At 40.4% G+C, this 24,528-nt stretch overlaps 1 protein-coding gene across 1 annotated transcript in view; it reads left to right on the forward strand.

Annotated features, from left to right (window-relative positions):
- The first annotated feature begins 7,429 nt into the window (after nucleotides 1-7,429).
- The window catches only part of LOC130931534 (photoreceptor outer segment membrane glycoprotein 2-like), a 33,784-nt gene continuing 16,685 nt past the window's right edge, over nucleotides 7,430-24,528 (forward strand). Inside the window, exons 1-2 of the mRNA XM_057860427.1 lie at nucleotides 7,430-7,574; nucleotides 7,863-8,464. Of these exons, the coding sequence (XP_057716410.1) occupies nucleotides 7,884-8,464 (581 nt within the window). The 5' untranslated portion in view covers nucleotides 7,430-7,574; nucleotides 7,863-7,883. The remainder of the gene's footprint in view (nucleotides 7,575-7,862; nucleotides 8,465-24,528) is intronic.

Consider the following 24,528-nt stretch of genomic DNA (forward strand, 5'->3'; position numbering starts at 1 on the left):
ATATATAACTTCGGCCCGCGAAGTTGAGAATCAACGATAGTCAAACCGCGAAGTAGTGAGGGACTACTGTAATTGCTAAAATAATATACTGTATATTACCATTGTAATACTTTTAAGAAAATCAATCGGTCTAGAGAGAATGAGCTTCCAGGATTGGAGAAAATGCAAACTTTTAACATTTGTGTGACTACGTGTCATGACAGCAAAATATTTTTAGTAAACAGTGAATTTATTTCAATGTGATTTTGTCTAGAAGAAGATCTACCATATTTTCGGCACTAAAAGGCGCACGTAAAGGCCTTCAGTTTTCTCAAAAGCAGACAGTTCGCCTTATATATGGATCAATATTGGTTAATCATGGTATGACATTCCCTTTAGCGCGGCACCATCTAGGTGATGTATAACGCAACCACTACTACTACTACTACTGCGCCTTATAATGCGGTGCGTGCTATGTATGAAAAGTTTTTAAATGGGCCATTCATTGAAGGTAGGCCTTATACTACGATGAGCCTTATAGTGCGAAAAGTACGGTATGTTTTTTAATTTCGATATGTGTGCCACTGCACCTATGTTTTCTATGATACTATATGCTATATGATATACTATATGATACTATGATTTTAGTTTAACTGAGTTTTCTAACGCATATAAGTTTTATTCTACACATACAGTATCTACCAAGGATATTGTATGGGCAATTCCTGTCATATATTTTAAGTTTCCAAAACATACAAGTTTCATATTGTACATATTAACTAAGGATTGTATCTGTAGTTGTCACATGCTTTACATACAAGATCTAGATGAAACATATGAACGTTATGAATTTTATATCTGTCTTTTCCTTTTGGGTTTAGTTCCCAAATTATACAAGTTTCACATTGTGCAAATTTACTAAGGATCATAAATGTGGTTCGAGTGTCATATACTTTACATACAAGTTCCATATAGAAGATATTAGGGATGTCCCGATCCAGGTTTTTGCACTTCCAATCCGGTACCGATATTGTTTTGCACTTCCGATCCGATACATATACTGACCGATACCAACCTATCTGAGCATGTCTTAAAGTTTAAAGTTATTTAGCCTCCTTACTTAGTTGTCAGACTCATGTTGAAAAAGGTTTTCGTACTCTTGATAACAACTAGCCAGCTGAATTAGGCGAGTTTGAATAACACACAACGGTTGGTAACAAGAAACTGACCTGTTTATTCAGTGACAAAGACAAAACATTATAAACAACAAACAGAAATGGCATAGTCAGTCAGTAAAACGTGAAAATAATATTGTAAACTGTCTTAAAAAAGCAAAACACACCAACAACCTCAGTGGAAAATCCCACAAATCCCCCAAGCTATTAGATGTTTCGTGCAATAGTTACAAAGTTGTATAAAAAGCCTTCAGGTTTAAATAAACGACTATTTCAGTATCAAGTTAACATTTTAAAACAGTAAATAAAATACTCAAGTCCCCATTCTGCATCAGCAGCTTTAAACTACATTCAATTCATTTAATTTTGCGAATCAACTGTTAAAGTTGTTAAAATTGCTCCCGTTATTCCATAATTTCCCTTCTGTCTACTTTCGACATTTGAAAGTTTTAAAACTGTTTTGAAGATAGAGTCAAGTCAAAATTTTGCTGATTTAGGAGTATTCTAGATAAAAAGTTAATTAGGATCGCTTGGAAGGTTCACAACAGCCTACTAGGGAAGTCTTCTGCTTTAAGATGGCGGCTGTTTACTAACGCATCAGGTTTTCAATACTTCAATGTTGCTAACGCAGTCGAGTCTGTCCTGTAGCATCTGGTTCGATATACATATGATATCTATTATCTCCAGTAAAACGACGTTGACGTAGTTTGTAGCGGCTTTCAGCAGCAGTCAGGTATTCTTGTGTTTTTTATCACTGTGGTTATTTTTACTGCGGTGAACTGAGCCGCGTTTTGATTTTTACCCAGCGGCATGAGTTGAGCTAAAGCCTCGAGTTGAGCATTGGCATTACCCGGGTCTAAGACAAGTTATGTTTACTTTCGGGAAGCAATGCGGTCAGTTTCTCATTGCTTCCCGAAGACCGCGCTGTGTATTAGTTCCGCTTTACTTGACATATTTCAATAATCGGAATTTGGATGTTTGTGAATCATTCTCGAATCTTCCACGGCCGAATCGCGTGTTGGATGGTGCGTCTTTACTCACGTGAGATAATGGCTCGTCATCCAGAATGAATTCTTCGGCAATGACTCTTGGTATTCCCTGGGCTTTGGGACTGTTGAGTGCCAGTTTGTCACGCATAGCAAAAGTTTCTGCCAGTGTTAGTTGCGTAGGACCTTTCTTTATATCTTCGGTTTTCTTAACATACTCCACATATTGTTTGTGGTGGTATTTCGCTAAATGCTTGATTAGGTTGGTTGTTTTAAAACTTATTACAGCTTTACCACTACGGGGGGGGGGGGGTACTAGGCTCAAGTAGGTCAAAATCCAGCATAGGGATACTGCACCTTAAAACATGTTTTGTTTTCTCCTTGAGATAACTGTTGGTGTGATTTGGTCTTTACAAATAAAAGTTGATTTTATTTTATTTGACTTAGAACACATCCATAACTGAACAGTACGGACATGCAGGTGACAATGTTTTTTTTAGGTAACCTATTGTGGTTCCTTGGTTTTATTTATTATTGTTATTATAGTTATTCTTTGTTCCGCAGCCCCTTTGAGCTCAATTTGACCCCCTAAGAATGCTTCAAAATGGACTAAAATCGGCAGGTAGATCAAGACAGGTGCAATCTATGATACCGTGTAAAGACAAATTCCAAATACACTATGCAGCTCCCCCTAGCAGTCATTCTTTGTCCCGCCGACGCATTGAGCCCTACTTTGACCCTCTCCGAATGCTTCAAAACTCACCAAACTCAACAGCCAGGTGAACACTGGTGAAAATTTGATAAAATGTGAAAAAAAAAAAAAAAAAAATCAAAGTATGCGTAAATATGTGTAGCGCCCCCTAGGAACAAAACCAACATTTCATTTCATTTTTTTTTTTTTTTTTTTTTAAGGTGAAAGAGGAAGTAACAATGCAAAGGTTAAAACTTAGAACACATCAGTACTACATGAATGGGATACCATACGCGGTGCCCAGACTACCGTTAGTACTAAATCCAGTTTTCTTTGGGTGGGCAGAATGTGCACTGCCCCCCTCTGTACCTAATGATTCTAAGCTAAGAATGACAGACATTTGGAATAATAAAAATAATTAATTTCCTTCGTTTTATGGCTGTGTTGAAACAAAAGTGGTTGTGCGACGTCTGTAAACGGGGGTTTTCGGGGTAAAACGGACAGATTAAAAATAGTTCTTAGGCTTAGTGCACCATGAATCTGCTATGGCAACATATTGACATATTGTTTATCAAGCACAAGAGTTTTTTTGGCTTAAAATACAGCAGTTTCTTTTAAAGAGGTGTGCAAGAGCAGAAACTGCTTTTTCAGTCTTGTCTGTGTTTTCCGCCATAGGAATTGAAAAGGGAATCAACAGTTGGGCTAGAAAAAGGCATGTTAACAACATTGTAGCCTGCTTGGTTCGTATGAAAACCTACTTCAATAAATGAAACATTTTCCCTTTTCACCAAATGGCTACTATTTTCATTTGTAGCTTAAAATGTAGAACATGGAGGGACAGGGTTAAAATGGCATATGCAAAACTTAGACATTTCATTGTATTTTTACAGTAAGTCATTGGCAACACGATTGCCAGTTAGTTACTGTAACCAAGCCCGTCGACAGGGGTGGGGAGGGGGCAACCGGGTATGTTGTCCCGCGCCTTTACAGTCACATATTTCTTTTTTATGTAAATCATTGTCTCATAAAATATCATGTTCTACTCGATATATACTTAAAAACTTTAACATACTAAATATTTCAAGTATAATTTTTTTCCTTTTTTTGCACAACGCCCCTTCTCTGTCTTTGCAGAGAATGGTTTGACCCTGCTCTGGTCTACACCAGAGCCATATATTAAGGGGGTTACAACACTCCCATAGGGATCCATTTTACAATTTTACTTCCAGGTACTTCCGGGTTATGGCGCCTCGGGTAGTTCCAAACATGGCTTGGACAAGGGTGGATCGCATTCATACAAATGGCTGTCTGTAACGTATATTCGGAGTTTTTAAAAGAAATCAGAGAATTAAGGCTAGGGTTGGCTGTGGACGGAGATGTCGGTAAGTAAACAACAGCCGCTAATACTGAACGTTTACATTCGCGATCAACGTGACCAAAGCCCGATTCGAGTCTGTCACCGGCTTGTAGCCTATTGAGCTGCGGTATGACAAAACATGCTGATCGAGTTGAACAGAGGAGAGAGAAAGTGATGGGAGATCAGGGCTATATGTTAGTCTGTGGGGAGCAGGTGACAGACTCAGGTCCGGCGGCTGGATTTATCTTGGGTTTACAACCCACTGTGTATTATAGCAAACATTAATACGAATCCGTCACCGAAACAGAAAGACAAGGAGCTGTAAGGCAGCCCACAGTCAGAGCTGAGGAGGGTGCGCATCCCGGGTCCCACTCAGTTGCTTAGCAGGCAGGCATAGCACTCTCAGTTGTATTGCATTGTAGCCTACATGGGACAATAGATGGAAATTGTTTGTTTAAATTGTGTCGAATCACATCACGGTCTGTTAAATTTAACTCTCCATCTCAAATTAAATAATTTGAAAATTTACACTATCATCGCTTGCAAAGCGTTAAAAATACTGTGTATATTGTCGTGACAAGCCGGTGGCAGGGGTGATGTGGGGTGGGGCTGGGGGGCCTCTATAATGGTTTCTTGTCCCCGGGCCCCTGCAAGTTGTTGACAGCCCTGTGCAGGAGAATTGTTTTTTACTGAGTCAATAATGAATTGTCAGCAGAGCAAATTTGGAGGTCTACCCATCATTGGCAAAATGTATGGAATCAAATCCAGAAATCAAAGTCGATAAAATACATATGAATTGATAATCAAAATTTGGGCTAGAGAAAGCCATGTTAATAACATTGTAGCCTGCTTGGTTCTAATGAAAACCTACTTCAATAAGTGAGACATTCTCCTTTTTCACTAAATGGATACTTTTTTCATTTGTAGCCTAAAACGTAGAAAATTGAGGGACAGGGTTAAAATAGCATATGCAAAACTGTGAAACATTTTATTGTATTTTTACAGTAACTTATTGGCAACACGATTGCCAGTAAGTTACTGTAATTACCACCTTACAGTATCAATGCTGTAAGTTTGTTTTGCGGTAAAATAGCTTTACTGTAAGTGAGTCCTGCCGCCAGAGATGGGTAGTAACCAGGGGTTAATTTGTGCCAGATTCTGCCGGAACAAGATCCAGCACCTGTTGATTTTAGCCTCCCTGTGATCCGGGATCCTCACCTCTCGTGAATGGAAAAAAATAATAATTGATGACCGGCGATTTCCGTGGCTCAATCGTCGTCGCTCCTATGGCCGGTTCTTCCTTCAGGGAGGTGGTGTAGTGTATAAAAACACAGAGACGCCTCGGATGGCTGTTGCATGGAGACTTTTATTAACTAAACAAAAACCAGCGGGGGGCAGTTAGCCCGCGCTTCCGCACAATTCTCCTTTTCGCTCCCTCTCTCTCCGCCTTACGCTCAGCCACTTCTTTTACGCCAAATTGGCAATGCCGGTCACACTGAAACAGGACAGCGGCCCCTTGGGAGTGCTGGTAACAATGTTGTTAATAAAAATTTAACGTCATTTGAAACAGTCAGAGATTAGTTGATGCACTGAAAAGCTGGACCAACAAATTATTGACCCTGACATAGAAAAAAAAAAAACTGCAAATTTGTGGCATCCGGGGAGCAAGCAGCCAGTATCAAACGGTATTTCAACATGCCAAAAAGACAGTTGCATTTACTGTCTTTTTCAAGAAGAAGGAAGATGGTTCAAAACGAGTAAGAAAAAAAGAAAAGTCAGACAGCATGGCAAGTGGGCATTTGCGTTTTTTTTCAGCACCATTTTCTGTGTATGTTCCGGAACCTGTGCCCGTGTCGTCATCCTTGCGCTGTCATATGTACTTTGCGTTCCGGCACCTTATGATTTACAAATTAGGCTCTGGTTCAAAGGATAAATGAATCTATTAATTTTAATACAAACACCATCTTAACAGATGTCATATTGTGCTGTGTGTTCTGGTATAGACAGCTCCTGGTGATAATATCTTGTGTCCTTTATTCTTCCCTGATAATAAGTGATCTGGTAACAGTGAAGGTAATCATATTTTTTTCCTAGATTAAAAAGGAAGATTTTATTTATTCAGGTGGATGATAGTTGGAGACCCTGATATTTGAGGTATCGTAATTTTCAGACTACAAGCCGCTACTTTTTTCCCCTCATTTTGAATTCTGCAGTTTATAGTCCAGTGAGGCATATTTGCTGATTTATTTGGATTAATAGGTAACACTATTTGACAGTGGGGTCATAAGACTGCCATAAAACCATCCTAATTATGACATGACACTGCCGTGGGCATTAATGAATGCTTATGAAAGACATCATTAAGTGTTATGTAATTATGTCACTTCATTTATGTCCAGCTCGGATCTTTTACATCCATTCGAAAGTGAGATAATTTGCCGGATGACACAAAATGACATCTGTCATAAGCATTCATTAATGCCCACGACAGTGTCATATGACAGTCTTATAACATCAAATAAAGATGACGCCACTGTCGAATAACGTGTTACAGAATTCCATAACTAGCAATTATTGAAACAACTATAACAGTAGCTGAAGAAATAATTAGCACAAAACATGAAATTTGATTTGTTATTTACATCTGTAACGCTGCAATGCATGCTAGTAGGCATGTTGGACGGCAATAGTGTTGACAGCAGGTGGGAGCAGAAGTTGACTGTCTTCCCAAAGAGAACAGTGATGGCCAAATGAAGCTTCTTGAAGCAATGAAGCCTTGCAGCCAGTTGGTTTAAAGCTTCATGGTAGTTCATTTGGTCTTATGATGCTGCTGTCAAATAAAGCATTACCGGTTGATATCTTTTGGTGTAAATATCCCAAAATACAGTGCGGACAGCTGCGGCTTTTAGTCCAGTGCAGCTTATCTATGAACAAATGCCGTTTTGGTGTTAAATTTGGTGGGTGGCGGCTTATCGTCAGGTGCGCCTTATGGTGCGAAAATTACTGTATTACAATATAACACTTCTATAGGTAGGCTTTCATGTTTTGCACCATTAAACAAAAATACTACAATGGAATTTGCACACACAGACAACTCAAAGTACGACGGTAACTTTCGCCTCAGCTAGGACAGTTAAATTTGCACTGGTAGCAGAAGGTAGGTGCAAATCCCTGTCAGGAGCAGGGTTGAATAATGATTAAAGGGGATTAGGAGGAGGGTCATTGCTTGGCTACTATAGCCGGTGGCTGCCTTTGTACTACCTAGCTGTCTACTACGACAACTACTATTATACTCTTTGTTTTACTTGACCATAGCCTGAAGTCAACAAGAAGAAAAAGATGGGCAAATAATTTGAGCTTTTCTGTTATTCACTAAGCAGGTTAAGGTAAGTGGAAATGACAACAGACAGCTTATCACTCTTTCACATTATTTCGAGAACAAAACTGAGCCTGTTGGCGTTTCAAAATTCATTGTCAATCCAGGAATAATTTTAAGACTCCTTTGCTATTTAATTGTGCCTGTTATCGATGCATGTCGAATAATGTAGAATTCACTAAACACGGCGTCAACAAAAAGAGGTTAAGCTGCTTATGAAAGGACTCCTTCTTTACATCTTCAGACCGAATCTTTAGCGCCTCTTCTTGACTTATGACTTGATTTAATCCATTCGCAGGAAAACCCAGCGATATAAACAATGGCCGTTTTGAAAGTGACCTTTACCAAGACAAAGAGGGACAAACTAGCTCAGGTGCTTTGGATCTTAAATTGGATCTCCGTGGTGACGGGCGTGATCCTCTTCAGCCTGGGCCTCTTCCTTAAAGTGGAACTCAACAAGCGGTGGGAGATGATGGCCGATACTGACATTCAGTACGTTCCCAACATGCTCATATCCGTTGGCCTCATCGCCTGCGCCATTAACTTCCTGGGCGGGAAGATCTGCTACGACTGCGCCGACACGGCCAAGTTCCTCCGCTGGAAGCTAATTATGCTGCCCTACATCGTATGCACCTTTTTCTTCACTTTCTGTGTGCTGGTTGGGGCCCTCATGTGCTACACCATGCACTGGGAGCTGGATGAATCCTTGAGAGAAGGCTTAACTAAGGCCATGAAGTACTACAAGGACACGGACACACCAGGAAGATGCTTCCTCAAGCGTGCCGTGGACACACTGCAGATAGAGTTCCAGTGTTGCGGCAACAAGGCTTACACAGACTGGTTCCGAATTCAGTGGATCAGCAACCGCTACCTGGATATGGCTCACAGGGAGGTGGTTGAGTGAGTACCGAGCACACCTTCATTAGCACCAGTGACCCTCTAGTGCGGGGTTTTTCAACCTTTTCTGAGTCACGGCACGTTTTTACATAGAAAAAAATGTCGCGGCACACCACAAACCAAAAATGTTCTAAAATGATTTCCTGTACAGTAAATTTAATTATCCAATAATTTCTCAATATTTATTATAACTCAGTATGACTTGAGCCTGTTTAGATGAACACAAAGCCGATATCCTGGCTGGAATTGAACAAAGACGCACAAGAAGCGCTTCTTCAAAAGCTCTTTGTCTCTTTTTTTTTAATTTCTTTTTTATTTTTATCACAGTTAGGCTTGAAAAGCTCAGACTTATCAGACAGGGAGACTTTAGCAATGTCTTTAACCACATCAAGGCCATGCATCTTGCTGACAATTCGTATTGGCCCGAATATAAGGCTGAAAAAGAGGGGGTCGTCTTATATTCATGGTCTAGACATTATACCCATTCACGACGCTAGATGGCGCCAGATATCATTGAAACGATGTTCCAACATGAGAGATCTCAGCTACTCTCAAGTTTAACCAGTTTGCATTATTTTATTGCTCCTCTCAAGTTTAACCAGTTCGCATTATTTTATTGCAATGCTTATTCAGATTTACAGTGGGGCAAAAAAGTATTTAGTCAGCCACCAATTGTGCCGGTTCTCCCACCTAAAAAGATGACAGAGGCTTGTAATTTTCTTCATAGGTGTACCTCAACGATGAGAGACAGAATGACAACAACAACAAAAAATCCAGAAAATCACTTTGTTTGATTTTTAAAGAATTATGATGGAAAATAATTATTTGGTCAAGAACAAAAGTTCATCTCAATACTTTGTTATATTTCCTTAATTGATAATGACAGAGGTCAAAACATTTTCTGTAGGTCTTCAAAGGTTTTCACACACTGTTGCAGTTATTTTGGTCCATTCCTCCATGCAGATTTCCTCGAGAGCAGTGATGTTTTGGGGCTGTCGTTGGGCAACAAGGACTTTCAACTCCCCCCAAGGATTTCATATGTGGTTGTTGAGATCTGGAGATCATCTAGGCCACTCCAGGACCTTGAAATGCTTCTTACGGAGCCACTCTTTGTTTTCCGGGCAATATGTTTGGGATCACTGTCACGCTGAAAGACTCAGCCACGTTTCATCTTCAATGCCCTTGCTGATGGTAGGAGGTTTTCACTCAAAATCTTACAATACATGGCCCCATTCATCCTTTCCCTTTACACGAATCAGGTGTCCTGGTCCCTTTGCAGAAAAAATGTGGTAAAGCATGATGTTTCCACCCCCATGCTTCACAGTAGGTATGGATACATTTCAGCATTCTTTCACCTTCAAACACGAGAAGTTATGTTTCTACCAAAAAGTTCAATTTTTTGTTTTATTATATGACATTCTCCCCATCCTCTTCTGGATCATCCAAATGCTCTCTAGCAATCTTCAGATGGGCCTGGACGTGTACTGGCTTAAGCAGGGGGACACATCTGGCCAGGCAGGATTTGAGTTCCTGGTGGCGGAGTGTGGTATTGATAGTAGCCTTTATTACTTTGGTCCCAGCTCTCCCCAGGTCATTCACGAGCTCCCCCCGTGTGATTCTGTGATTTTCGCTCACAGTTCTTGGGATAATTTTGACCCCACAGGGTGAGATCTTGCGGGGAACGCCAGATCAAGGCAGATGATCAGTCGTCTTGCATGTTTCCTATTTTCTAATAATTGCGCCCACAGTTGATTTCTTCACACCAAATTGCTTACCTATTGCAGATTAAGTCTTCCCAGCAAGATTCAGGTCTAGAATATTGTTGGTGGTATGTCCTTTGACAGCTCTTTGGTGTTGGCCATAGTGGAGTTTGGAGTGTGACTGTTTGAGGTTGTGGACAGTTGTCTTTTGTACTGAGAATGAGTTCAAACACCTGTATAGAGGTAACGAGTGAACGACAGAGGACCCTCTAAAAGAAGTTACAGCTCTGTAAGAGCCATAAATCTTGTTTGTAAGTGACCAAATACTTCTTTTCCACCATAATTTGCAAATAAATTCTTTAAAAATCAGACAAAGTGATTTTCTGGATTTTTTATCTCATTCTGTCTCTCATCATTGAGGTACACCTATGAAGAGAATTACAGGCCTCTGTCATCTTTTTTGAAGTGGGAGAACTGGCACAAATGGTGGCTGACTAAATACTTTTTTGCCTCACTGTATTCAAGACTACAGTTACAGTTAGACTTCACTTTGATGGTTGTTACTGCAATTTTGTTGTTTTATCATAGTAGATTGGTTTATTTACATTTCAAAAACCAGAAGCCATTCATTTAAGAATGTGATTGCACTTTAGTTTACATATTTAAATGTTCAGATATTAAGATTTGAATGAGGCAAAATAACATGCTTTTTCTCTCAAATATATTGTTATAATCATTTGTTTCAGATGCACTGTAATAATTTTCTGTATAAAAATTAATTTTTTGTTCAAAAAGTCTTTTTTCAAACTTCGACTCTTGAAAAAGAGGGGGTTGTCTTATAGTCAGGGCCGTCTTATATTCGAGCCAATATGGTACATTGCAGGCAGGTAGTATTAATTTCTCTGCCATAGTGTGGGACTTTTTCAATTTAGCAACAAGTTCAGCAACAAGGTAACTGGCTCTGAGGACTTTTTCATTTACCTTTGTAGTTTTTCTCCAAAAAGTTGTCTGTTTATCTGTGTTTTCACAAAGGCGAACAAAATAGTCCATCGACTTTGAAGCGACGGATGTTTCGTTTGGAGATGACGTTTAAGCTTGTTTGGCACCACAGCGCTGTTGGATAGCTGCTCGTGTCGCATTTGAGAACTGCTCTGACTTCTAGCCATCGGCCACCTTGCTGTCCTCGACAATGTGTTGGAATCAAACACGGGAAGGATTGACGGTCGTCACATATTGATAAAATGTAAAGAACACGTCCGTGTATAGTATCGACACTTGACGAGTCTAACCCAATGACATAGAGTAGATGTGCTGGGGTCCACATTGTCGCGGACAGCAAGGTGGCTAGAAATCCGAGCAGTTCTTGAACGAGACACAGGCAATACCTCCATCATTTGCACACAACCGAAACCTTCTGCAACTCCGCCCGACAACGTGAAGAAAAAAAAAATGCGATAATAGATCATTTCTTGCGGCACACCTGACAATCTCTCACGGCACACCGGTTGAAAAACACTGCTCTAGGGTCCCAAAAATGATACATGATCATGACAGAGTAGCCAAAAAAATTACTCAAGAGTAGCGTTACTTCAAAATAATATTACTCAAGTAAAGTATTTGATGATGGGAAGGCTCAAGTAATGCGTAACATTGTAAGTAACTACGTACTTATAGTGTGATATTTTATCAAACAATGGTATATTTGAGGGCTGCAGGTATTGATTATTTAGGTAATTGATTGAGCAATCAATTAGTTTGAATAATGGAGTGATCGGATTACGAATATTTAATGTGTTTCAGAATAAATTTTAGGATATGTTAAACTTCATAATGATTGACAGGTCAGTTTCCACCTTCACTGCGCAACGCCTTTAGGTTGGGGGCCGCCCTACAGTCCGCTTCAGTTATTCGCAGTCGGTCGCAGCGACACATGCAGCGATTCAACGCAGGATTTATCATAAAAGTACAAAAGCTGTTCCGCAGGAAAGATTGTCTCAGGAATGATTTGCTCAAGGATTCAAGGTAATTATTATATATTTCGTACCATGCATGCATTTTGAAACGTTGAAAAAAATTCAGTGGGAAAAACTAACCGCTAGGACGTTGGCGTAAAATAAATGCTAACTGCCCTGTTTTTTGCTTTTAACCAAGAATCGAGACTGTTTTACGTCCATATCTATAAAGAATTCAGGGATTTAAGCATTGATTCACAAGAATTTTCACCAGAATAGCTCTGCTTACGTCAGGCGGCCGCTAGCCTCAGTCGCTAGAGCAGCATTGAACTTATTAGCATATTTACGTAAAATAAACCCTGAATGCATGTTTTTTTTGCTTGCCAACAATGCAGGCCCCCTATTTAACGGCCCCGTGTCCCGTCAATACCTTATGAAGTCTACGATTAAACAAATAAATAAGTGTTTATGCTTGCAATAATGTTTATTTTGGCTTGCTAAGATGACACTTTCAAAAGAGCATTAAATGCGAAGACAAAATTAAAATTCTGATTGTTTCTTCAAACTATGCAGGATTGCACTTTCTTTTCACAAGAGAACTAAATGCATTTAATAATATAGTAATATACCTGTGCTTAGCCTAAAACGATATAAAAATAATAATAAATAAATGTAACTGGCTAACTTGCATAGCAAAAGTCCCCTCTTAAATGCTATATAATGCTAACGTTTTAATTTTTGTGCTCTTAACAAATAATTCAAACACATAGTCCCACAAAGAACTGCTAAATATACTTCTAACCAAAATAACGAATACGTAAAGTAACATATTAGCGCAAACAAAAACATAACTTATGTTGGCCTTAACAGAGAGCAGTTGGAATCATCCACGTTAGATGAGTTATGGCATATTCGCTGTTACCCCTGGAGGGCAGCGTATCCACCCAAATAAAAAAAACGAAATGCAATACTTATAAAACAAACCATTACAACGTCACTGTAATTTCGAATCAGCAAAATTTAATTGAAAGCTTTTTTCTAATTGAATTACTCGAGTTAAGCGATTAATCATTGCAGCACTACTATATTTTCTTTCTCTGCGCGTCATCTATATGAACAATTATTATACAGGGTTCCCGGGTTATGAACAAGTTCCGTTCCTATACTGGCAACGTAACCCGAATTTCCTCGTAAAATGGAAATAACCCTTTAAGTACCCCTAAATACCTCCTAAATCTCAAAATAACCGTTTGAAATTACTGTATTCTGTTTAATGATGGAGGATACACTGCCCTATAGTGGCAGCCTCGGGTCTGGCTGGACTCTCGCTTTGAATTGACTGAGGAGCAGACTCGTCTGACATGGCTATAAGGAAAGCTGTGCTCTGGTTTGGCCCACATATGGCTGTAAATTGTTTTAGATAATAATGTTTGTGTATGCATTTGTAAATCGGTTTAGAGCTACAGTTTGTGGAGGTATGTGTGAGCCATTTGCTATGAGAATTGTAAATACGTTAGCATTCATAGCATTTAAGATAGCAGACTTTTGTTTGGCAAATTAGGCTAATTTAATCTAGTAATTTAGAGACAATAGAGAAAATACAGAAGTAGATGCGAAATGATACACTTGCTGATGTTAATAAACAGCCGCCATCTTAAAGCAGTAGACTTCTCAGAAAGGTTGTCTGTTGTGGAGAACCTTCCTCGCGAACCTCAGTAATTTTTTAATCTAAAATACTCCTAAATCGGCAAAATCCTGCCTTGAATCTATCTTTAAATGATGAAACAGTTTTAAAACTTTCACGTGTAGAAAGTAGAGAGAAGGGAACTAATGCAATAACGGTAGCAATTTTAACAACTTTAGCGGTTGACTCACAGAATTAAATGACTTCCAAACAAAGCAAAGGCATACACTTCATAACCTATTGACATGACACGGGAAACGGGGCCGATCCGTAGGGGGCCTATTTTCAAAAACTTCAAATTCAAATATTTTCAAAACCAAAGCTGCTAACGACCTAAAACCAAAACAGGCACCTACCTTAGCCATATACAGTGGGGGGAACAAACCTCTTAAGCTACTGAAATGCAGAGAAAACTGTTTTAGCACAGTTACTTCTATAACACATACAAAAACACCAATAACCCCAACCGCCATCTCCTTATTTTTATTTTCCCTCATTTCCTCACATACTAATTCACAAATCTTAATTTGAACTACTTAAGAGCATAGGATGTATAATAAAATTGAAGTTAATGTAAACATTTACTTTTTTTTTTTTTTAAATACATTTTCTCTTCAATCTCTACAGCAATGTTGACAGCACTCCTGTCACATGACATTTTGGAAGGAAAATGACAAGCAGTACTCAATTTGGATATTTAGGGATGTACGTAGTTTGTAAGGGGTGTACTCACTTTTGTTGCCAGGGGTTTGGATATTAATGACTATATTTTGAGTTATTTTGAGGGGTTACTCTATTATATAAATTGCACACAGACTACATTTCATTGTGTCAAAGTGTCATTTTGTCAGTGTTGTCCCATGAAAAGATATACTTAAATATCTGCAGAAATGCGAGGGGTGTAGTCACTTTGTTGATACACTGTATGGTGTGGTAAAACTACTCTTAGAAGTACATTTTTCTCAAAACACGTTACTACCCACCTCTGATCATGACACAATATCCATCCATTTTCAGCCCCAATTACCCTCGTTAGGGTTGTGGGGTCCTTGAGTTCTTCTCTGCTGACTTTGGGCGTAAGGGCCAAATTATACCGGACGCATCTACGGTACGATTCCGCCAAGCTCCGTGTTCACTGCGTGCTCTGCAGTACGTGAAAAATAGGACAACTGCAGTCCGGTGTTGTGCCGAAAAATGGAACCCCTGCTTGAACTGCATCCCCTGACGGGAGCGCGCACCGGCAGCTCCGTCCCGTCGTGAGCTCTTGAGTGATCGCGCGCGATAATGTGGGATTAAAAACGACAACAAACACACAGTCTGTACTCAGTAGAGAAGCAGAGAGAGAGCTGGACTTTATTTGACAGAACATGTTTCCCCATTTTTTTTTTTTTTTTGCATTTACCATGGGTTTGTGCCTCTCTGACCACATCAACAAACCCTACTACACTATTTAATGACTGTTTTAAATGACATATCTTATCGTCCATCCTCATAGCTTCTGCTATGGCGTTCCATGCAGATTCCTTGTTAAAATTTGTGATTTTACACCTCCATAATGAATCATTCATCGTCTATGTTCACTGGTGTTTAAACCGTGAATAAGCCCTTGGCCTGTTGACTGCAGGCCTGGCTCCTCCCATTTTGAGTCCCTGGCAGAAATAAAAAAATAGCTCAAACCATCCGGCAGGCTCCGGCACGTCAGAAATGGTCTGCAGTCAATCCGTAGCGCAGACTCGTCCGGTATAATTTGGCCTTTAGACGGACTATACCCTGCCTGAAATGGTCACCGGTCGAAGAGGGACAACCATCCGCACTCACGTTCAAACTTTCTCTCAGTGGTAATTAATCACCCGCAACCTGCGCCAAATGCAAGCAGGTTGATTTTGATTGGCTGGATTTCCGACTACGAGTGCCCACTGTCGAACTGCCCCATTGGGTTATAAGCGCCTTGCATGGCAGCAGCACCATGGGCAAAGTTGAGCGTATGTAAAGCGCTTTGGGCAAATATGTAGATAAATGCTCCACATAAGTACTCTCCATTTCCTTTTTACCGCTACGCCATCAGTGACTTCCATGACATAACAAAAATTCTGTTTAAATGGGGTATTTGTGCCTTCTTGTGCCGTCACTTTCTGCAGAAGAAATGGTGGCGGCGAGTGATGTAACGAGGTGGGCCGAGCCTTAAAAGCGTGTGTCGAGTAATGAAGGGACACTTCCGCGACACGCGTACTGAGGCTCGCTTCATTTAAGGGAGGTTCTGAAAACGATGACGTCCGAAGCTTCACTGCCCAGCTGTACCACGCTTCAGGGAGTGCTTTAGATTTTGATGCACACTTTGACAGCTCGTCAAACCTTTTCTTTTATCCCAGGCAATAGTAGGTGGTTTTATTTACCTGACATGTTTCAGCGAGCATGGCAAAACGAACTCTAGGCAACTAGTTTGACAACTCGCTACAGTCAATGCTAAATATGTCAATCATTAGGTGCCGGAACACAAAGTACGTATGACAGCGCAGGGACGACGAGACGGGCACAGGTCCCGGAACATACGCAGAAAATAGTGCTGAAAACAACACGCAAATGCCTACTTGCCATGCTGTGGAACTTACAAGCCTCAATTTCAGATAATATCCATGGTATAAATGTTATGACAACAATTTACAATTATTTAGACTATACTCTGCACAGCACGGGCAATTGCCCACATAACCACAGATGGGATGTACAGTACACCGTCAGGAATTAGTTTCTCAAAAGGTCTATTTTTTAAAACATAAAAAAAAAAAATCTGAGATGACAATTCTTTTGCGAGTTTAATCCCCCCTGTCTTGTCTGGTCCCAAAGTTCCAACCGCCTTACAAATTTTGCATCCCAAACCCGAATTTCCCATAAGGGTGCTGGCCTGTTCCTGTTGGTGGTCCACCTTGCTCACTGCTGGCGCTGAACCTGACCAGCTGCTGTCACGGTAGCAGCCTCCTGCTACCGTGACAGTTTAGCTGGCTGTCTGTGAACCTGGCTGGCTGCTGCGGTGCTAGCCTCCTGCTGCACCCGGTCCTGCCCGTTAGCATGAGCGCTGCAGCTGCCCTCATAGTCGGTTGTTGCTTTTCTGACTCGTTTTGAACAGTCTTCCTTCTTTTTGAAAAAAGACAGTAAATGCAACTGTCTTTTTGGCATGTTGAAATACTGTTTGATCCTGGCTGCTTGCTCCCCAGATGCCGCAAATTTCCAAAGTTCCAGAGTTTCCATCTCCGACTTTCAAATGACATTAAATTTTTATAAATGACATGAAATTCTTGGGATTTGTTCAGTAAATGATTTTATGCATATTATTATTTTATTTTATACATTTAAAAAAAACGTTTGTATATTATTATTATTTTCTATACACGAGAGGAGCCGGATCTTCCCAAATAAGTCCCGGAACACAGGAAGGCCAAAATCAAGAGGTGCCGGATCTTATTCTGGCAGAATGCGGCACAAATTAACCCCTGGCTACAATATATAAACACAATGTGGGTGTTTGAAGGAGAGATGCGATCAGGTGAGAGTCTGGATAGTTTGGAAAGTTAAAGGTTAAGGAGTGGTACAGTAGTTGATAGGATGGAGCCAGCAAGAAAGAGGACTTCCCCCTATGTGGAAAAACTTGTGTTTTTGAATGGAAATGAATGACCCCCACCCCCTCCCTATGCTGTACATCAATATTCAAGTTGCACTTTTACTGGCTTCTGTCAACTTCAGAAAAAAACCCATTGCACAATCTGTCATATTATGATAATACCATTTTGGGAATTATTTTCACACGCACACACAACACAGTATTTATTACAGTAATCCCTTGCAATTTTGTGACTCAAATTTTGCACAGTCAGTGCATCGCAGATTTTTTAATCTTGTTGCAAGTAACTTGTTATAGGAATAAAAGAGTTCTAAAAACATACAGTATTTATTTGCCCTTGATGTTCATCTATGTATTTATCTACACCAGTGGTTCTTAATCTGGGTTCGATCCACGGGTGTAGGTTTGCATAGGGACGGTAGGGACATAACACTACCAACTTTTCAGGATGCACATATTGTCCCCACCAACTTTTAAGCAACCTTATTTGCATTTTATAATGAGTTCAGTAATATAGGTAATTTAGATTGTCTTCCCATATGTTGTAAAGATACAATTGACCCTACCATTACTAAGTGAATTATTTTCATTACTTTCAGACTTATATTTACCCCTTTTTTACTTGCTGAATGTGCTAGTCCATTTTCCCCCCTCAAAATCACGTTTGATTGGCTGATGACTTCACCCCCCCCCCCCCCCCCCCCACACACACACATGCACTGACCCGACAAAAATACGACATGTCGCCTCAACAGCCCCCTTCAACAAGGAGGGATATTAGTTTGTTTTTTTTAAGCCAGCCGCAGCCACTGTAAGTAATGTAAAAAGACGTCAATGTTATGGAGGTGGGGAACACACCATTGATTTTGCTACTGAAATTTTTCTACAACCTGCAACAGAGTTTGCATAAACATTAAACGGTGTGAATTTGCTAACCTGCAAAACTCGAGTAGGAAGCTGCTTAGAGAGAAGTGTCCTCCACTTTTCTTTGTATTTTCTGCTGTTAACTTTAATTAAACTGTGAGAAATGTTGTGAACCAAGGTTTACCCCCATCTACCCAATTTTCATTTTTGTTTTGTTTATGTGGTCTTAAGCAACACTTGGTAACTTTTCCGTTTTGGTCGATTAAGCGACGCTGGTGGACAAAAGCGGTAGTTTTTTGAAGACTGCGTTTCCCATGAGGACCAGCGCATGAGCGCAAAGTATCTTCCTATGAGGGACGTAACAGAAAATAATTGAGAAGCACTGTTATAACTCAGTACCGATTTATTTTGCAATGATCGGTTAGCCTATCAATTGATTAGGTTCATATTTGTGAGAAATGTAGCCCTGAGCTCCGTTTACCCAATCTGTTTGGTCTTATTTATGTCCCGTCCTCAGCAAAAAGTGTACATGCATGTTATGCTGTTATATCGTCCCTACCAATGTTGAGCCCAAACCTACACCCTTGGTTCGATCGAGCCCCAGGGGTTCGGTGAGTAAGTCTAAGGGGTTTGGCAAAGGTTAAGACATACAGGGCCCAATTTTCATACACTGAACAAAGTCTTTTCATACACCGAACAAAGTCAAAGTCATTTTAGACTAGGTTTGGGACTGTTTTTCATCCATTTTAAATTCTTTATTCCATTTCTTTCACCTCTAGTCTTCTATCTAATGGGAGGTTTGCTCAGTGGAAGGTTGACTAGCTCTTGGTATATGGAAGTATAACAGAACCGCAGGCAGCACCGACTGCTTAATTTTCCATGCATCCATCCATTTTTTCCCGCTTATCTGAGGTCAGGTCACGGCAAGGCAAGGCAAGGCAAGGCAAATTTATTTATATAGCACAATTCAACACAAGGCAATTCAAAGTGCTTTACATCACATGAAGATCATAAAAATCACATTTAAATAAACACAACGTAGAAACGAAGACAAAAGATTGCATTTAATCACAGAATAAAAATAAATAAATAAAATAAAAAATAAAACAAAAACTACTACTAATAATAATAATTGAAATCAGCAATGGAGATAAAAACAAGAGGAATAGAAAGCAGGTAGATTGAAATATATAGACAGTTATAGATATGCAGTGCTAAACAAAAGCGTTTTTAGCCCTGATTTAAATGAGCTAACAGTTTGAGCATACTTCAGAGGTTCGGGTAACTTGTTCCAGAGGTGAGGAGCATAATAACTAAATGCTGCCTCACCCTGCTTGGTTCTTGTTCTTGGAACATGCAGAAGACCGGTTCCAGACGACCTTAGGGGTCTAGATGTCTCATAGGACTCTAACAAGTCAAGCATGTATTTTGGTCCAAGGCCATTAAGTGTTTTGTAGGCGAGCAGTAGTATTTTATAGTCTATCCTTTGACTTACTGGAAGCCAGTGTAGCGATTTCAAAACTGGTGTAATGTGGTCCAGCTTCCTTGTATTTGTGAGGACTCTGGCTGCAGCATTCTGTACCAGCTGCAACTTCCTGACTGATTTTTTATCAAGACCTGTAAATATACCGTTGCAATAGTCCAATCTGCTGAAAATGAATGCATGCATAAGTTTTTCCATGTCTTGTTGAGTCAGAAGCCCCTTAATTCTGGTTATATTTTTTAGATGGTAATAAGCGGATTTAGTGACGGACTTTAAATGGCTATCAAATTTTAGGTCTGAGTCAATAATTACGCCAAGGTTTCTGACTTGATTTGTAGCTGTAAGTGACATTGTGCTAAATTGGCTGCTTATCTTTGACCTTTCCTTTTTTGGCCCAAAAATGATCACCTCTGTCTTCTGCACATTTAACTGGAGAAAATTCTGGCACATCCATTCATTGATTTGATGAATGCATTTGCTCAGGGTGACTAAGGGACTATAATCATGTGGGGGCACAGAAATGTACAGTTGTGTGTCATCTGCATAGGCGTGATAGGATATGTCATACTGTTCCATTATCTGAGCTAACGGAAGCATATAGATGTTAAATAAGAGTGGTCCAAGAATTGACCCTTGAGGGACTCCACACGTGAATTTGGTTCGTTCTGACTGATGGTTTCCGATTGACACAAAGAAATCCCTATCATGTAAATAGGATGTGAACCACTGAAGAATAGTGTCAGTAAGCCCTACCCACTGTTCCAATCTGCTGAGTAGTATGTTGTGATCAACCGTGTCAAATGCGGCGCTGAGATCCAATAGTAGCAGAACAGATGATTTGCCTGCATCGGTATTCCGACGAATATCATTTAGGACTTTGATAAGCACAGTCTCGGTGCTGTGTTGTGGTCGAAATCCAGACTGAAATGAGTTAAAAAGATTGTTTTGCATCATATAATTCTGGATCTGTTCGAACACAACCCTTTCGATAATTTTCCCCAGGAATGTCAGATTTGATATTGGCCTGTAATTACTAATGGTTGAGGCATCCAGATTAGGTTTTTTTAGGAGAGGTTTTATTACTGCAGTTTTTAAAGTCTGAGGAAACTCTCCTGTTTGGAGAGAAGTATTTATAATCTGAAGTATGTCTGGGGCTATGCAATGAAAAACAGTTTTGAAAAAGTTTGAAGGAAGGATGTCAAGGCAGCATGTTGTGGGCTTTAATTTCGACACAATTTCTGTTAAAGTGGCATAGTCCAAGAGGCTAAACTGTCTAAGATTGACGTGGGGGACATTTTGGGAGGCATTTAGTGTGACCTCTTCTTTCTTGACAAAGATTTTGTTTTAATCGGGGCAATAGTGTCAATTACAGTCATCACACTGGAACTGAAACTATTTACAAGTTCTTCCACTGGAGCTATTGTAGGGGTTAATGGTGAGGCATAGGCCTGTGTGAATAACGCACAAGTGTTATCACTTATGTAACGCTTCCTAATCACCTCTGTTTCCCTTTTCAGAGGATGGACAGGGGTGGTCATTTTAAACATAATGCAGTAGTGATCAGACAGAGCAACATCATTCACTGTGACCTCAGAGATGTTAAGACCTTTGGATATTATTAAATCCAGTATGTGCCCTCTGTTATGTGTTGGAACTGTGACATGCTGAGATAAACCAAATGTATCCAAAATATTTAAAAGCTCTATAGCACATCCTTCTTCAGGATTATCAACATGAATGTTAAAGTCACCCACTAGAACAACACAATCAAAGTCCATGCAGACAGAAGACAGCATTTTGGTAAACTCATCAAAAAACATTGTGTTATACTTTGGTGGTCTGTAAAGTGTTACCAAGGCAGCTCTGCAAGGGCTTTTTAGCTGAATGACAATATATTCAAAGGAATCAAACTGACCACATGAAATATTTGTGCATTGGAAACTGCCCCTTATCAGACTGGCAACCCCACCTCCTTTCTTATGGGTTCTTGGCGCACTAAAGAAATTGAAGTTTGTGGGGGTTGCCTCAATCAGAACTGTCGAGCTCTTATCTTTATCTAACCAAGTTTCTGTTAGGAACATCATGTCAAGGTTATGTTTGCTGATAAAATCATTAATTAAGAAAGATTTGCCAGCTAAAGATCTTATATTTAGCAGAGCCAATTGGAGATGCCAGACTGGATTCACTGGTGAGTTTTGGGAATGACATACTATGCTTAACAGGTTGGCAGAGTTGATTGAACGTTTTCTATTTCTCACCAATCTAGCCCTTTTTGTGTTGTTTAGCACCACTGGGATTGTTGAGCATACAGACTGTACTCCATAGGGCCCCGGCTTTTGCTGGGACAGAACAGTCTTTGTAATGTTGTCACAGCCTGGACCCGGTGCATATCATATTGGTGTCGCAAACATGGCTTCCTCCATAGAAGGATAATACCGTGTAGTTCCAGAGTTGTAGTGCTTTGGCTTTGCCCCGAGAGAATTCCAGGGGAGGCTGGTTGGTTTGTTGCCATCTTCCCCTGGCACCTGTCGGGTGTGACAGGTACAGGGTGGAAGCGAAGACATGAACTTGAGGAGATCAAGAGACTGGTTAACCTTGCTATTTAGATCCATGGAGTCCAGACCAGGTTGACTCATTATTCCATCCAAACTAAGTCGTCGGCGGGGTGGCTTCCGGGACTGTGGGGATTTAGGCCTTGATGAGGCCTTAGCCTGACTGAGTCGGCGGAGTGGTGGCGTCTTGGAGTGTGAGGATTTGGTGCTGGATGGGGCCTTATCCTGGAGTCGGCGGCGTAGTGGCGTCTTGGAGTGTGAGGATTTGGGGCTGGAGGGGGCCTTATCCTGGAGTCGGCGGCGTGTTGGCGTCTTGGAGTGTGAGGATTTGGGGCTGGATGGGGCTTTAGCTTGGAGTCGGCGGCGTGTTGGCGTCTTGGCGTGTGAGGATTTGAGGCTGGATGGGGCCTTGTCAGCAGAGGATTGCACGGTCAGGTGGTTCTCCTCCTGTTGAGCTGATGGAGCCGCTTCTTGGGTCTCGTCTGAAGGAGGTCGATCACCACGGGGGCAGCATCTTCAGCAGAGGAGCCCAGACTTCCCTCTCCCCAGCCACTTTATCCAGCTCTGGATGTGAGTGTCCTGGGTCAGCCCCATACATGCTTGGAACACCTCACCAGGGAGGCGTCCAGGAGGCATCCTAGTCAGATGCCTGACTAGATACCCGAGCCACCTCATCTGGCTCTTCTCGAGGCTGAGAAACAGCAGCTCTAATCCGAGGCCCTCCTGATGACCGAACTTCTCAACTTATCTCTAGGGAGAGCCCAGACACCATCAGGAGGAAACTCAGTTCAGCAGCTTGTACCCGGGAACTTGTTCTTTCGGTCACGGCCCATAACTCGTGACCAAGGTGAGGGGAGGAACGTAGATCGACCGGTAAATTTTACGCCATGAAAATAGTATGTGATGCGTGGATGCGACAATAAAATGAGAATCTAGACATGAAAACAAAAAACAGGAACAGTTCAAATGAGTTTCGTTTCATTTTGCTACATGAAAATCAGAAGCGTAAGGCAAAATTATTTGAGTAAATTTGACATTTGAAGGAATTTAAACAAGAATTCACTTAAATATTGGCTTGCTTAGGTATATCCGTTTTGAATTTTTTTGTAAATGCATTTTTATTAACTTTTGAAGGGTTCGGTGAATGCACATGTGAAACTAGTGGGGTTTGGTAACTTTAGCAAGGTTAAGAACCACTGATCTACAGTTACATAAACCCCCACACATGCATACCTGTCAAATTGTACGGTTTCGGTCAAATTGTACGGTTTCGGCGTAATTTGTACAAGTGAGCACTGATTTTTAAAATGTGTACGCCGTATGTTCTAAATCTGTACGGTTTTCGTGCATAGCGTTTTTTTCCCCTCCGTTTGGATTTTGTCACCGTTTCGGAAACGAGACAATGTGCGTTACTATGCGTGAATGACGCGAGAAAAGTCGGAGAGGGAAGGGTGTTGTGACGCTGTAGCAAACGCGATGCTAGGCTAGGTGGCTCCAATATTTCTTGACTGTAGCCGACACCCTACAATCTAAGCCTAGATATCACATGCATATAGAACTACATCCGAAATGACAGACTCTGCGGCGTTAATAAACAGCTGCCATTTTAAAGCAGTAGACTTCTCAGAGAGGATTTGTTGTAGTGAACCTTCCTAGCGAATCTAAGTAACTTTAATTCTAAAATACTCCGAAATCGGCAAAATCTTGACTTGAATCTATCTTTAAATGATGAAACAATTTTAAAACTTTCACATGTCGAAAGTAGGCAGAAGGGAACTAAAGCAAAAACGGGAGCAATTTTAATAACTTTAACAGTTGATTCACAACATTAAATGACTTCCAAACAGAGCAGAGGTTACTGAGTTTTTTTTTCTTTTTTGTAAATGGGGAAAAAACATGAACGGTAACACCAGTTACTTTGCCAAGTAACTAATTACTCTTACATTCAGGTAATTGAGTTACTAACTCAATTAATTTTTGGGAGAAGTGATTTGTAACTGTAATTAATTACTTTTTTAAAGTAACATTAACAAGACTAAAGAATGAAAAGTGACGAAATCGGAGATTTTATTCTGCCAGTTTGTTTCTGCCAATTCTGCAACTATTGCTGATCACTTCTCAGAATTGGAAAAAGATATGTTCCCTGACTCAAAGATTGCATCGTTAAGTTAATTTTATCATTTCACCTTTTTAATTCATAATTGGACACACTAACG

The sequence above is a fragment of the Corythoichthys intestinalis genome, chromosome 15 (genome assembly GCF_030265065.1).
Source record: "Corythoichthys intestinalis isolate RoL2023-P3 chromosome 15, ASM3026506v1, whole genome shotgun sequence".
In the NCBI taxonomy this organism is placed as follows: domain Eukaryota; kingdom Metazoa; phylum Chordata; class Actinopteri; order Syngnathiformes; family Syngnathidae; genus Corythoichthys; species Corythoichthys intestinalis.